At 42.2% G+C, this 14,941-nt stretch overlaps 1 protein-coding gene across 2 annotated transcripts in view; it reads left to right on the forward strand.

The window, feature by feature from the left end:
• The first annotated feature begins 73 nt into the window (after nt 1-73).
• LOC139762338 (peptide deformylase, mitochondrial-like) overlaps nt 74-14,941 on the forward strand; it is an 86,813-nt gene continuing 71,945 nt past the window's right edge. Inside the window, exon 1 of one of the 2 annotated variants that reach the window (XM_071687011.1) lies at nt 74-209. In XM_071687011.1, the coding sequence (XP_071543112.1) occupies nt 174-209 (36 nt within the window). In that variant the 5' untranslated portion in view covers nt 74-173. The remainder of the gene's footprint in view (nt 210-14,941) is intronic. The other variant, XM_071687000.1, reaches the window with a different exon arrangement.

The following is a 14,941-nucleotide window of genomic DNA, read 5'->3' on the forward strand; positions in this document are numbered from 1 at the left end:
ATATACTAAGGGTTGTTGATTGACAGTGACGTTCATCCTTCATATGTGTAGTTTTTTCTCGCTGATTGAGCGTTTTGCTTGACTGATTTACCTGTTGTGAGCTACATATACCTCTGGTACTTCTATGTGTACTTCATGTGTTCTGCATATTCAGACCTTCGCACTGTGAGCTCATGTCATCTTGGTTCCTGTTCAGTGGATTGTTATTCGTAAGTATACCATTTATCATCAGTCGGGCCAAGAGATGTACCAGGGTCTTTCCCTAGTATCTACGAATCAGGTAAGCTTTTTATTATTTTCAAATTTATTAGCGTAACACCATCTAGCAGCATAATGTATACTGAAGGTAAGACTAAACTATGTAATTGTTCAACATTTATGGTAATTATGTTAACTGGAACCCCTAATATGGTGTATTCCAGCAGATGATATTACTGTGTTGAGAGGGTTCGAATCCCTCGTGTGACCTGTGCTACATTACCTTTGAGTCTTCTTAATCACGCAAGACTTTTAACCTTTGTAAAACGAGGTTTCTTATCGAATTGTTAATTCTACCCTGCTGTAATTGGTAATGGGAATTTGTTTACGCGATAGCATCAAGGGGAAAGCACAGGCGTAACCAAGAGTTTAAAGTTACTGCTGCTGTTACAGTTAACATTGTAGGCTATTAATATACTTAGCGGTTAATTGAATGTAAGACTAACCGTCCTTGCTAGGTTTTAATGGTATTCTTTTCAGATTGTACCTTGTAGTAGTAGATACATAATGTATTTTAGTTACCCTTGAATCTCGTTTGCTCCGTGGAGAATCCTGTACCTGATCCCACCAGACGCCTCACACCCAGCCCTGCTGGCTGTAGCATTGTTTACTCATTGTCATCGTCGTCTTCAAACGTTATTTTGGCAGTTGCATGACAGATTCTTATGTCCACAGTTGCTGTGCGATTATTTATTGCATGTCACTGAATGTGAAAAGTAAAAATGTAGGATTAGTTGTGATGAGGTGCTGGTTTGATAGGCATCAGTAATAACATGGCTGGTATTGAGATGGTCGTGGGCGTTTTTGACATCTGGCCAATGACGCGTATCCAGGACAATTATATATCTTGTTTAGTGAAATGTTTTGCAAAAGCTATACCTCCCCTGTTGTGAGCCGCAGTTCGTCTTGGATAACCACGTATGACGTAGCCATATCTTCATACATTCATGTACCAATAAGACCTCAACCTTACACAACCTTAGCTCCCATCTGCGTAGTTATTAAACGTGTATTTAATCTCAGTCGCCTGTAACTCAGCACTGATCACAAGTGTAAGATTTCCTTGCGAGCTACACGTCATTAAGGTTGATGGCCCTTTTTATGTGTTTAGCGGAGTGATGAAGCCAGTTGCTGTTGTTGTTACTTTTATTTCTATATACGACTCGATGCGTTTAAAAGTAATTGGTGTTCTGTGATTATGTTTTGGGTTTACCTTTTTTCCACGGGATACGTGGATAGTGTCCTGGTGGAAGGGATAATGCGAATAGTGAAACGTATAGATGAACAAGGCATGCTGAGATGACGGGGGTAAATCTTTTTAAATTAGGTTGAGTATAGGAGAGGAAGAAGAGGTGGGATAGGGGAAGGGATAGATTGAAATGGATAAGAGGACTGAGGTGTGTACAGGATTGAGTTTTATTCAAGATAAATGTGATTTCCTGGAAGCGTAGTTTATAACTGGGCCAGAAGTTCGTTTGGCGTCCGCTCCTTCTCTGGCTTCCAGCAGTTTACGATACTTGGCCAAATATTTTCAATTGAGCTCATATCGCACCTCTTACTTGGCCACTCGAGCAACTGCAGGTCCTCTCTGCCAGCAAACCATCGCTGAACACAGCCCCGGCTGTGTGGATAGGGCAGCGGTCGTGAAGAAAGAGGATGGGGTCAGTGGGAAATGGGAAGTTCTGCTCTTGGAGTGAGGTAAGGGGAAATCCTGCAAAAATCGATACATTTTGCAGTAGTATGCCTGCCTTCAATCCTGGTTAGGTCTCTCATACCATGCAGGGAGTTCCACCCCCACATATTCACTTGTGCCCACTCCACGCCTCTTCGTAGATAGTGTAATGGTTGTACATCTTGTTTCATAGCAGTGTTTCAGGGTTTTATTAAGAGGCTTCAGTTAGTTAGCTTTAAATGAAGCTTTTCCTATATGAAATATTTTCCTTTCCAATTAACGTGACTTAATATTCTATGAAGAAAGACAACATATACTTCTCTTCATTTTCATACGACTGCCGTTTCTCACTTGCAGAATGGCATGAACGAAAATAAAAGATCACATGAATGAAAAGCTTTCATAGTGACCATTCACCTCCATCATTAGTTCACATTTAGGCTTAACATTAAAACGGACCAGACTCATCCTTATAATTGTTAAGGAAAGTAAAGCAAATATACATACTATCATTAGTATGAAGTTTGTATGTGCTCATGCATTCTAGTAGTATATGAATTATGTTTATCTAGTATTATTGAGTCTCCACAAGTGTATTTTGCAATGAGTGTTGCTGGTATAAGTCTTTTCATCAGTGAGAACCACACGGGGCCAGAAATCTGCATCCAATGCAACATACTGGCGAGCAAAGGCGAGGCGCCAGCGCGGAATGGGTCGGTGAGGCGATCCTTCACAGCAGGGACCCTGTGGTGAACTCCCCCCTCTTGTAAGCCCTGCCAGATAGTCTCCGCTGACACTGGCAGCTGCAGGTCCTCGCGTACTCTGACTGCGTTGTTGAAGGGGTTGTTTTGCACTGCACGTAGTATGTCCTCGTCTTCAAATCATAGAATATGAGATAATAGCTTTACAGCTTACCAGAATTATAGCACTATATACAGTGATAATTGCATTCAAAGTATGTTCGACTTACCGAGGGCTCTTAGATCACCAGTTTCCTCGTTCATCCTGATCCACTTTGCCACCGTGGAAGGAGAGAACCAGTCCCGCGAAGGGCGATGATTTGGTTGCGCTTGATTAGCTAGTCTTGTCTGGTGTTACCATGGTGAGCACGAGAGAAGCAGTGTTCCACCTCAAGGAGTTGAAGGCCAATCTTAGTTAAGTTTGGAGGAGTATGATACGTGCTCACTGACTTCGTGTTCTGTTTCCTCTTAACAAATTACGCTTATCATTTGTTTATATAAATGACAGCATTGTATAGTCATAATATATTAAACACTACTGGCTCTCTCTCCCCTAACTTTTCCACCACAGCTCGTCTCCCCCCTTCACGCTCGAGACGCTTCGAATCCAGACGAGCAGAGCTTCACTATACATGAAGATCAGCGTTTCCAACTCTAACTGTACTAGCCAGAACTGTGGGCAACTGTACATATTAATGTAACTATGAACATTTCTTATTTATACTTTGATAATGACTACAGTGGTATGGTCATTATTATAGCACCATAGCATCTTCTCTACCAAGGCACCATAACATGTTCACAACTAGGACAGCACAATATGTTCAAATACTGTGGCACCATAGTATTTCTAGTACTATAACTTCATGGTTTCTTTCTACTGTGCCACCATATTTTCATTACTATGGCACCATAGTATCTTTTCAACTGTAGCACCATAGAATGTTCACAATTATGGCACCATAGTATCTTCTATGCTGTGGCACCAAGGCACATTCATTACACTGGCACCATAGTGTCTTCACTACCGTGGCATCTTCATTACAAAGAAACCACAGTATGTAAATTCATGGCACCATCGTGAGTGCCACTTACCTGGGTGATGGCTGCTGGATATGTCCAACCTGGATCGGGCCATCACCCAGGTAGTGAGTGCCACTTTACAGGGTAATGGCTGCTGGACATGTCCAACCAGGGTTGGGCCACCACCCAAATAGTAGTGAGTGCCACTTACCAGGGTGATGGCTGCTGGACACGTCCGCCTTGGGATCAGGCCATCGCCTAGTTAATGATTGCCACTTAACCAGTTGGTGGTCGAGGACATGGCCACCTTGGGTTGGGCCATACTCCCGGGTGATATGATGATTGGTCAGGAACCGGAAGAGGTCCACAGGATGTTGGACTAGGTGTAAGGGCCACGCGCTTGGGTGATATGATTGGTTGGAAACTGGAAATGGTTCGCGCTGGGTCGGACTAGGAGTACAGGCCACGCTCCTGGCTGTTACGACAACTGGCAGGCAGCTGAAAGTCAGAGCGGGGTTGGGCCATTTTTTTTTTTTTCTTCTGTTACATTCATTTTCATACTTTGTTGAATATACCTGTTAAGTTGTATTGGAGGGTATTGATCGAGAGGGTGAAGGCATGTACAGAGCATAAGATTAGGAAGGAGGAGTGGTGGAGGATGTGTGGATCAGGTGTTTTCTCTGAAGAATATGTGTGATAAATACTCAGAAAAACAGGTGGATTTGTATGTGGCATTTACGGATCTAGAGAAGACATATGATAGGGTTGATAGAGATGCTTTGTGGAAGGTATTAAGAAAATATGGTCTGGAAGGTAAGCTGCTAGAAGCAGTGAAAACTTTTTATCAAGGGTGTAAGGCATATGTATGAGTTGGAAGAGAGGGAAGTGATAGTTTCCAATGAAGTCGGTCTGCAGTAGGAATGTGTGATGTCACCATGGTTAATTTGTTTATGGATGGGTAGTGAGGTAGGTAAATGAAAGAGTCTTGGAAAGAAGGGTTATTATGCAGTCTGTTGAGAATGAAAGGGTATGAGAAATGAGGCTGTTGCACTTCACCGATGATACAACACAAGTGGCTGATAAGATTGAGAAACTACACACATTGGTGACTGAGTTTGGAAGACTGTGTGAAAGGAAAAAGTTTAAAAGTAAATGTGAATAAAAGGAAGATTATTAGGTTCATCAAGGTTGAAGGACAAGTTAGCTGGGATTTTAGTCCGAATGGAGAAAAATTTGAGGAAGTAAAGTGTTTTAGATAGCTGAGAGTGGACTTGGCAGCAAAAAGAATCATGGAAGTGGAAGTGAATCAGAGGGTATTGAAAGGGGCAAAGGTTCTGGAAGCGACGAAGAATGTGTGGAAAGAGAAATGTTATCTCGGAAGGCAAAAATGGGTATGTTTGAAGGAATACTGGTTCCAATAATGTTATATATATATAGGTTGCGAGGTATGGGCTATAGATAGGTTTGTGCAGAGGAGGGTGGATGTGATGGAAATAAAATATTTCAGGTTAATATGTGGTGTGAGGTGGTTTGAGTAAGTGATGAAAGAGTAAGAGAGATGTGTGGAAATAAAGAGTGTGGTTGAGAAAGCAGAAGAGGGTGTGTTGAAATTGTTTGGACATATGAAGAGAATGAGTGAGGAAAGGTTGACTAAGAGGATATGTGTCAAAAGTGGAGCAAACAAGGAGAACCAGGAGACTGAATTGGACAAGGAAGGATGGAGTGAAAAAGATGAGTGATTGAGGCCTGGACACTCAGGAGGGTGAAAGGCGTGCACGGAATACAGTAAACTGGAATGAAGCGGTATACTGGGGTCAGTCGACTGAACCAGGGCATGTAAAACGTGAAGGGTAAACCAGAGAAAGATCTATTGGGGCTGGATGTGGATAAGGAGCTGTGGTTTTAGTGCATTACACATGACAGCTCTTGTATGGATGTGAGCGGAAGTGGCCTTTCTTTATGTGCTTCCTGGTGCTACCTCTCTGATGCAGAACACAGAGATTGGGTATGTGAAAAAGAGAATGTATATGCTATCTTTTTTTCTTTTCCTTCATACACGTGCTGTTTCCATTGGGATGGGGTGGTGTTGGGAATGGATGAAGGCAAGCAAGTATGAAAATGTACATGAGTATATGTGTATATGGATTTGCATATATATATTCCTACGAGTATTCGGGGAAAATGACTCGTAGGAATATACTTGATCACGCGCAAAATTATGATTCTTTCCTTGTGTGTATATATATATATATATATATATGTATATATATATATATATATATATATATATATATATATATATATATATATATATATATATATATATATATATATATATACAATATATATATATATATATATATATATATATATATATATATATATATATATATATATATATATATTTATTTATTTATATTGTACAAAGGCAAAGGGGATAAGAGTGAGTGCTCAAATTACAGAGGTATAAGTTTGTTGAGTATTCCTGGTAAATTATATGGGAGGGTATTGATTGAGAGGGTGAAGGCATGTACAGAGCATCAGATTGGGAAAGAGCAGTGTGGTTTCAGAAGTGGTAGAGGATGTGTGGATCAGGTGTTTGCTTTGAAGAATGTATGTGAGAAATACTTAGAAAAGCAAATGGATTTGTATGTAGCATTTATGGATCTGGAGAAGGCATATGATAAAGTTGATAGAGATGCTCTGTGGAAGGTATTAAGAATATATGGTGTGGGAGGCAAATTGTTAGAAGCAGTGAAAAGTTTTTTATCGAGGATGTAAGGCATGTGTACGTGTAGGAAGAGAGGAAAGTGATTGGTTCTCAGTGAATGTAGGTTTGCGGCAGGGGTGTGTGATGTCTCCATGGCTGTTTAATTTGTTTATGGATGGGGTTGTTAGGGAGGTGAATGCAAGAGTTTTGGAAAGAGGGGCAAGTATGAAGTCTGTTGTGGATGAGAGAGCTTGGGAAGTGAGTCAGTTGTTGTTCGCTGATGATACAGCGCTGGTGGCTGATTCATGTGAGAAACTGCAGAAGCTGGTGACTGAGTTTGGTAAAGTGTGTGAAAGAAGAAAGTTAAGAGTAAATGTGAATAAGAGCAAGGTAATTAGGTACAGTAGGGTTGAGGGTCAAGTCAATTGGGAGGTGAGTTTGAATGGAGAAAAACTGGAGGAAGTAAAGTGTTTTAGATATCTGGGAGTGGATCTGGCAGCGGATGGAACCATGGAAGCGGAAGTGAATCATAGGGTGGGGGAGGGGGCGAAAATCCTGGGAGCCTTGAAGAATGTGTGGAAGTCGAGAACATTATCTCGGAAAGCAAAAATGGGTATGTTTGAAGGAATAGTGGTTCCAACAATGTTGTATGGTTGCGAGGCGTGGGCTATGGATAGAGTTGTGCGCAGGAGGGTGGATGTGCTGGAAATGAGATGTTTGAGGACAATGTGTGGTGTGAGGTGGTTTGATCGAGTAAGTAATGTAAGGGTAGAGAGATGTGTGGAAATAAAAAGAGCGTGGTTGAGAGAGCAGAAGGGGGTGTTTTGAAATGGTTTGGGCACATGGAGAGAATGAGTGAGGAAAGATTGACCAAGAGGATATATGTGTCGGAAGTGGAGGGAACGAGGAGAAGTGGGAGACCAAATTGGAGGTGGAAAGATGGAGTGAAAAAGATTTTGAGTGATCGGGGCCTCAATATGCAGGAGGGTGAAAGGCGGGCAAGAAATAGAGTGAATTGGATCGATGTGATATACCGGGGTTGACGTGCTGTCAGCGGATTGAATCAAGGCATGTGAAGCGTCTGGGGTAAAGCATGGAAAGTTATGTGGGGCCTGGATGTGGAAAGGGAGCTGTGGTTTCGGGCATTATTGCATGACAGCTAGAGACTGAGTGTGAACGAATGGGGCCTTTGTTGTCCTTTCCTAGCGCTACCTCGCACACATGAAAGGGGAGGGGGATGGTATTCCATGTGTGGCGAGGTGGCGATGGGAATGAATAAAGGCAGACAGTGTGAATTGTGTGCATGGGTATATATGTATGTGTCTGTGTGTGTATATATATGTGTACATTGAGATGTATAGGTATGTATATTTGCGTGTGTTGACGTGTGTGTGTGTGCATACGTGTGGGGGTGGGTTGGGCCATTTCTTTCATCTGTTTCCTTGCGCTACCTCGCAAACGCGGGTGAAAGCGACAAAGCAATATATATATATATATATATATATATATATATATATATATATATATATATATATATATATATATATATATATATATATATATTTTTTTTTTTTTTTCTCTCTATTATTATACTTTGTCACTGTCTCCCGCGTCAGCAAGTTAGCGCAAGGAAACAGACGAAAGAACGGACCAACCCACCCACATACACACGTATATACACACACGTCCACACACGCACATATACATACCTATGCATCTAAACGTATACATGTATATACACACACAGACATATACATATAAACACATGTACATAATTCATACTGTCTGCCCTTATTCATTTCCGTCGCCACCCCGCCACACATGAGATGAAAACCCCCTCCCCCCGCATGTGCGCGAGGTATCGCTAGGAAAAGACAACAAAGGCCACATTCGTTCACACTTAGCCTCTAGCTGTCATGTATAATGCCCTGAAACCACAGCTCCCTTTGCACATCCAGGCCCCACAGAACATTCCATGGTTTACCCAAGACTCTTCACATGCCCTGGTTCAATCCATTGACAGCACATCGACACCAGTATACCACATCGTTCCAGTTCAATCTATTCCTTGCACGTCTTTCACCCTCCTGCATGTTCAGGCCCCGATCAATCAAAATCTTTTTCACTCCATCTTTCCACCTCCAATTTGGTCTCCCACTTCTCCTTGTTCCCTCCACCTCTAACACATATATCCTCTTTGTCAATCTTTCCTCACTCATTCTCTCCATCTGCCCAAACCATTTCAAAACACCCTCTTCTGCTCTCTCAACCACACTCTTTTTATAACCACACATCTCTCTTACCCTTTCATTACTTACTCGATCAAACCACCTCACACCACATATTGTCCTCAAACATCTCACTTCCAGCACATCCGCCCTCCTCCGCACAACTCTATCTATAGCCCACGCCTCACAACCATATAACATTGTTGGAACCACTATTCCTTTAAATATACCCATTTTTGCAATCCAAGATAACGTTCTCGCCTTCCACACATTTTTCAACGCTCTTAGAACTTTCGCCCCCTCCCCCACTCTATGATTCACTTCCGCTTCCATGGTTCAATCCGCTGCCAAATCCACTCCCAGATATCTAAAACACTTCACTTCCTCCAGTTTTTCTCCATTCAAACTTACCTCCCAAATGACTTGTCCCTCAACCCTACTGTACATAATAACCTTGCTCTTATTCACATTTACTCTCAGATTTCTTCTTTCACCTACTTTACCAAACTCAGTCACCAGCTTCTGCAGTTTCTCACCCGAACCAGCCACCAGCGCTGTATCATCAGCGAACAACAACTGACTCACTGTAACTCAGTCACCAGCTTCTCCTGTTTCTCACATGAATCAGCCACCACTCACTTCCCAAGCTCTCTCATCCACAACAGACTGCATACTTGCCCCTCTTTCCAAAACTCTTGCATTCACCTCCCTAACAACCCCACCCATAAACAAATTAAATAACCATGGAGACATCACGCACCCCTGCCGCAAACCAACATTCAATGAGAACCAATCACTTTCCTCTCTTCCTACACGTACACATGCCTTACATCCTCGATAAAAACTTTTCACTGCTTCTAACAACTTGCCTCCCACACCATATATTCTTAATACCTTCTACAGAGCATCTCTATCGACTCTATCATACGCCTTCTCCAGATCCATAAATGCTACGTACAAATCCATTTGTTTTTCTAAGTATTTCTCACATACATTTTTCAAAGCAAACACCTAATCCACACATTCTCTACCACTTCTGAAACCACACTGCTCTTCCCCAATCTGATGCTCTGTACACGCCTTCACCCTCTCAATCAATACCCTCCCATATAATTTCCCAGGAATACTCAACAAACTTTTACATCTGTAATTTGAGCATTCACTCTTTGTGAGCATTCCGCAAGCATTCCGCCAGTCCTCAGGCACCTCACAATGAGTCATACATACATTAAATAACCATATCAACCAGTCAACAATACAGTCACCCCCTTTTTTAATAAATTCCACTGCAATACTATCCAAACCTGCCGCCTTGCTGGCTTTCATCTTCCGCAAAGCTTCCACTACCTCTTCTCTGTTTACCAAATCATTCTCCCGAACCCTCTCACTTTGCACACCACCTCGACCAAAACACCCTATATCCGCCACTCTATCATCAAACACATTCAACAAACCTTCAGAGTACTCACTCCATCTCCCCACATCACCACTACTTGTTTTCACCTCCCCATTAGCCCCCTTCACTGATGTTCCCATTTGTTCTCTTGTCTTATGCAGTTTATTTACCTCCTCCCAAAATGCCTTTTTATTCTCCCTAAGATTTGATGATACTCTCTCACCCCAACTCTGATTTGCCCTCTTTTTCACCTTTTGCACCTTTCTCTTTACCTCCTGCCTCTTTCTTTTATACATCTCCCACTCATTTGCATTATTTCCCTGCAAAAATCGTCCAAATGCCTCTCTCTTTTCTTTCACTAATGATCTTATTTCTTCATCCCACCACTCACTACCCTTTCTAATCTGCCCACCTCCCATGTTTCTCATGCCATAAGTATCTTTTGTGCAAGCTATCACTGCTTCCCTAAATACATCTCATTCCTCCCCCACTGCCCTGGCTCCTTTGTTCTCACCTTTTTCCATTCTGTACTCAGTCTCTCCTGGTACTTCCTCACACAAGTCTCCTTCCCAAGCTCACTTACTCTCACCACTCTCTTCACCCCAACATTCTCTCTTCTTTTCTGAAAACCTCTACAAATCTTCACCTTCGCCTCCACAAGATAATGATCAGACATCCCTCCAATTGCACCTCTCATCACATTAACATCCAAAAGTCTCTCTTTCGCGCGCCTATCAATTAACACGTAATCCAATAACGCTCTCTGGCCATCTCTCCTACTTACATACGTATACTTATGTATATCTCGCTTTTTAAACCAGGTATTCCCAATCACCAGTCCTTTTTCAGCACATAAATCTACAAGCTCTTCAACATTTCCTTTTACAACACTGAACACCCCATGTACACCAATTATTCCCTCAACTACCACATTACTCACCTTTGCATTCAAATCACCCATCATTATAACCCGGTCTCGTGCATCAAAACTACTAACACAATCACTCAGCTGCTCCCAAAACACTTGCCTCTCATGATCTTTCTTCTCATGCCCAGGTGCATATGCACCAATAATCACCCATCTCTCTCCATCCACTTCCAGTTTTACCCATATCAATCTAGAGTTTACTTTCTTACATTATCACATACTCCCACCACTCCTGTTTCAGGAGTAGTGCTACTCCTTTCCTTGCTCTTGTCCTCTCACTAACCCCTGATATTACCCCCAGGACATTCCCAAACCACTCTTCCCCTTTACCCTTGAGCTTCGTTTCACTCAGAGCCAAAACATTTAGGTTCCTTTCATCAAACATACTACCTATCTCTCCTTTTTTCTCATCTTGGTTATATCCACACATATTTAGGCACCCCAATCTGAGCCTTTGAGGAGGATGAGCACTCCCTGTGTGACTCCTCCTTCTGTTTCCCCGTTCAGAAAGTTAAAATACAAGGAGGGGAGGGTTTCTAGCCCCCCGCTCTCGTCCCCTTTAGTCGCCTTCTACGACACGTGGGGAATGCGTGGGAAGTATTCTTTCTCCCCTATCCCCAGGGATATATATATATATATATATATATATATATATATATATATATATATATATATATATATATATATATATATATATATATGTGTGTGTGTGTGTGTGTGTGTGTGTGTGTGTGTGTGTAACCAAGATGAGAAAAAAGGAGAGATAGGTAGTATGTTTGAGGAAAGAAACTTGGATGTTTTGGCTCTGAGTGAAACGAAGCTCAAGGGTAAAGAGGAAGAGTGGTTTGGAAATGGGAGTAAAGTCAGGGGTTAGTGAGAGGACAAGGGCAAAGGAAGGAGTGGTACTACTCCTGAAGCAGGAGTTGTGGGAGTATGTGATAGGGTGTAAGAAAGTAAACTATAGATTGATATGGGTAAAACTGAAAGCGGATGGAGAGAGATGGCTGATTATTGGTGCATATGCACCTGGTCATGAGAAGAAAGATCATGAGAGGCAAGTATTTTGGGAGCAGCTGAGTGAGTGTGTTAGCCGCTTTGATGCATGAGACCGGGTTATAGTGATGGGTGATTTGAATGCAAAGGTGAGTAATGTGGCAGTTGAGAATATAATTGGTGTACATAGGGTGTTCAGTGTTGTAAATGGAAATGGTGAAGAGCTTGTAGATTTGTGTGCTGAAAAAGGACTGGTGATTTGGAATACCTGGTTCAAAAAGAGAGATATACAGAAGTATACGTATGTAAGTTGGAGAGGTGGCCAGAGGGCATTATTGGATTATGTGTTAATTGATAGGCGCATGAAAGTGAGACTGTTAATGTGCTGAAATGGGAAACTGGAGGGATATCTGATCATTATCTTGTGGAGGCAAATGTGAAGATTTGTAGAGGTTTTCATAAAAGAAGAGAGAATGTTGGGGTGAAGAGAGTGGAGAGAGTAAGTGAGCTTGGAAAGAAGACTTGTGTGAGGAAATACCAGGACAGATTGAGTGCAGAATGGAAAAAGCTGAGAGCAAATAATGTAATGCTTGTGGCATGAGAAAGGTGGAAGGTTGGCAGATTAGAAAGGTTAGTGAGTAATGGGATGAAGAAGTAGGATTGTTAATGAAAGAGAAGAGAAAGGCGTTTGGAGGATTTTTGCAGGGAAGTAGTGCGAATGACTAGGAGATGTATAAAAGAAAGAGGCAGGAGGTCAAGAGAATGGTGCAAGAGGTGAAAAAGAGGGCAAATGAGAGTTGGGGTGAGAGAGTATCATTAAATCTTAGATTAAAGAGATTGTTTGGAAGGAGGTAAATAAAGTGCATAAGACAAGAGAACAAATGGGAACATCGTTGAATGGGGCTAATGGGGAGGTAATAACAAGCAGTGGTGAAGTGAGGAGATGGAGTGAGTATTTTGAAGGTTTGTTGAATGTTTGATAACAGAGTTGCAGATATAGGGTGTTTTGGTCAAGGTGGTGTGCGAAGTGAGAGGGTGAGGGAGAATGGTTTGGTGAACAGAGAAGAGGTAGTGAAAGCTTTGTGGAAGATGAAAGCCATTACGGTGGTGGCTTTGGATGGTATTGCAGTGGAATCTATTAAAAAAGTGGGTGACTGTGTTATTGACTGGCTGGCAGAATGCATGCATAGTGCCATTGTACAAAGGCAGAGGGAATAAAGGTGAGTGTTCAGATTTCATAGGTATAAGTTTGGAAGGAGGTAAATAAAGTGCGTAAGACGAGGGAGCAAATGGGAACTTCAGTGAAGGGCGCAAATGGGGAGGTGACAACAAGTAGTGGTGATGTGAGAAGGAGATGGAGTGAGTATTTTGAAGGTTTGTTGAATGTGTTTGAGGATAGAGTGGCAGATATAGGGTGTTTTGGTTGAGGTGGTGTGCAAAGTGAGAGGGTTAGGGAAAATGATTTGGTAAACAGAGAAGAGGTAGTAAAAGCTTTGCGGAAGATGAAAGCCAGCAAGGCACCAGGTTTGGATGGTATTGCAGTGGAATTTATCAAAAAAGGGGGTGACTGTATTATTGACTGGTTGGTAAGGTTATTTAATGTATGTATGACTCATGGTGAGGTGCCTGAGGATTGGCGGAATGCGTGCATAGTGCCATTGTACAAAGGCAAAGGGGATAAGAGTGAGTGCTCAAATTACAGAGGTATAAGTTTGTTGAGTATTCCTGGTAAATTATATGGGAGGGTATTGATTGAGAGGGTGAAGGCATGTACAGAGCATCAGATTGGTGAAGAGCAGTGTGGTTTCAGAAGTGTAGAGGATGTGTGGATCAGGTGTTTGCTTTGAAGAATGTATGTGAGAAATACTTAGAAAAGCAAATGGATTTGTATGTAGCATTTATGGATCTGGAGAAGGCATATGATAGAGCTGATAGAGATGCTCTGTGGAAGGTATTAAGAATATATGGTGTGGGAGGCAAGTTGTTAGAAGCAGTGAAAAGTTTTTATCGAGGATGTAAGGCATGTGTACGTGTAGGAAGAGAGGAAAGTGATTGGTTCTCAGTGAATGTAGGTTTGCGGCAAGGGTGTGTGATGTCTCCATGGCTGTTTAATTTGTTTATGGATGGGGTTGTTAGGGAGGTGAATGCAAGAGTTTTGGAAAGAGGGGCAAGTATGAAGTCTGTTGTGGATGAGAGAGCTTGGGAAGTGAGTCAGTTGTTGTTCGCTGATGATACAGCGCTGGTGGCTGATTCATGTGAGAAACTGCAGAAGCTGGTGACTGAGTTTGGTAAAGTGTGTGAAAGAAGAAAGTTAAGAGTAAATGTGAATAAGAGCAAGGTAATTAGGTACAGTAGGGTTGAGGGTCAAGTCAATTGGGAGGTGAGTTTGAATGGAGAAAAACTGGAGGAAGTAAAGTGTTTTAGATATCTGGGAGTGGATCTGGCAGCGGATGGAACCATGGAAGCGGAAGTGAATCATAGGGTGGGGGAGGGGGCGAAAATCCTGGGAGCCTTGAAGAATGTGTGGAAGTCGAGAACATTATCTCGGAAAGCAAAAATGGGTATGTTTGAAGGAATAGTGGTTCCAACAATGTTGTATGGTTGCGAGGCGTGGGCTATGGATAGAGTTGTGCGCAGGAGGGTGGATGTGCTGGAAATGAGATGTTTGAGGACAATGTGTGGTGTGAGGTGGTTTGATCGAGTAAGTAATGTAAGGGTAGAGAGATGTGTGGAAATAAAAAGAGCGTGGTTGAGAGAGCAGAAGGGGGTGTTTTGAAATGGTTTGGGCACATGGAGAGAATGAGTGAGGAAAGATTGACCAAGAGGGTATATGTGTCGGAAGTGGAGGGAACGAGGAGAAGTGGGAGACCAAATTGGAGGTGGAAAGATGGAGTGAAAAAGATTTTGAGTGATCGGGGCCTCAATATGCAGGAGGGTGAAAGGCGGGCAAGAAATAGAGTGAATTGGATCGATGTGATATACCGGGGTTGACG

This window comes from Panulirus ornatus, chromosome 43, assembly GCF_036320965.1.
Source record: "Panulirus ornatus isolate Po-2019 chromosome 43, ASM3632096v1, whole genome shotgun sequence".
Lineage (NCBI taxonomy): Eukaryota > Metazoa > Arthropoda > Malacostraca > Decapoda > Palinuridae > Panulirus > Panulirus ornatus.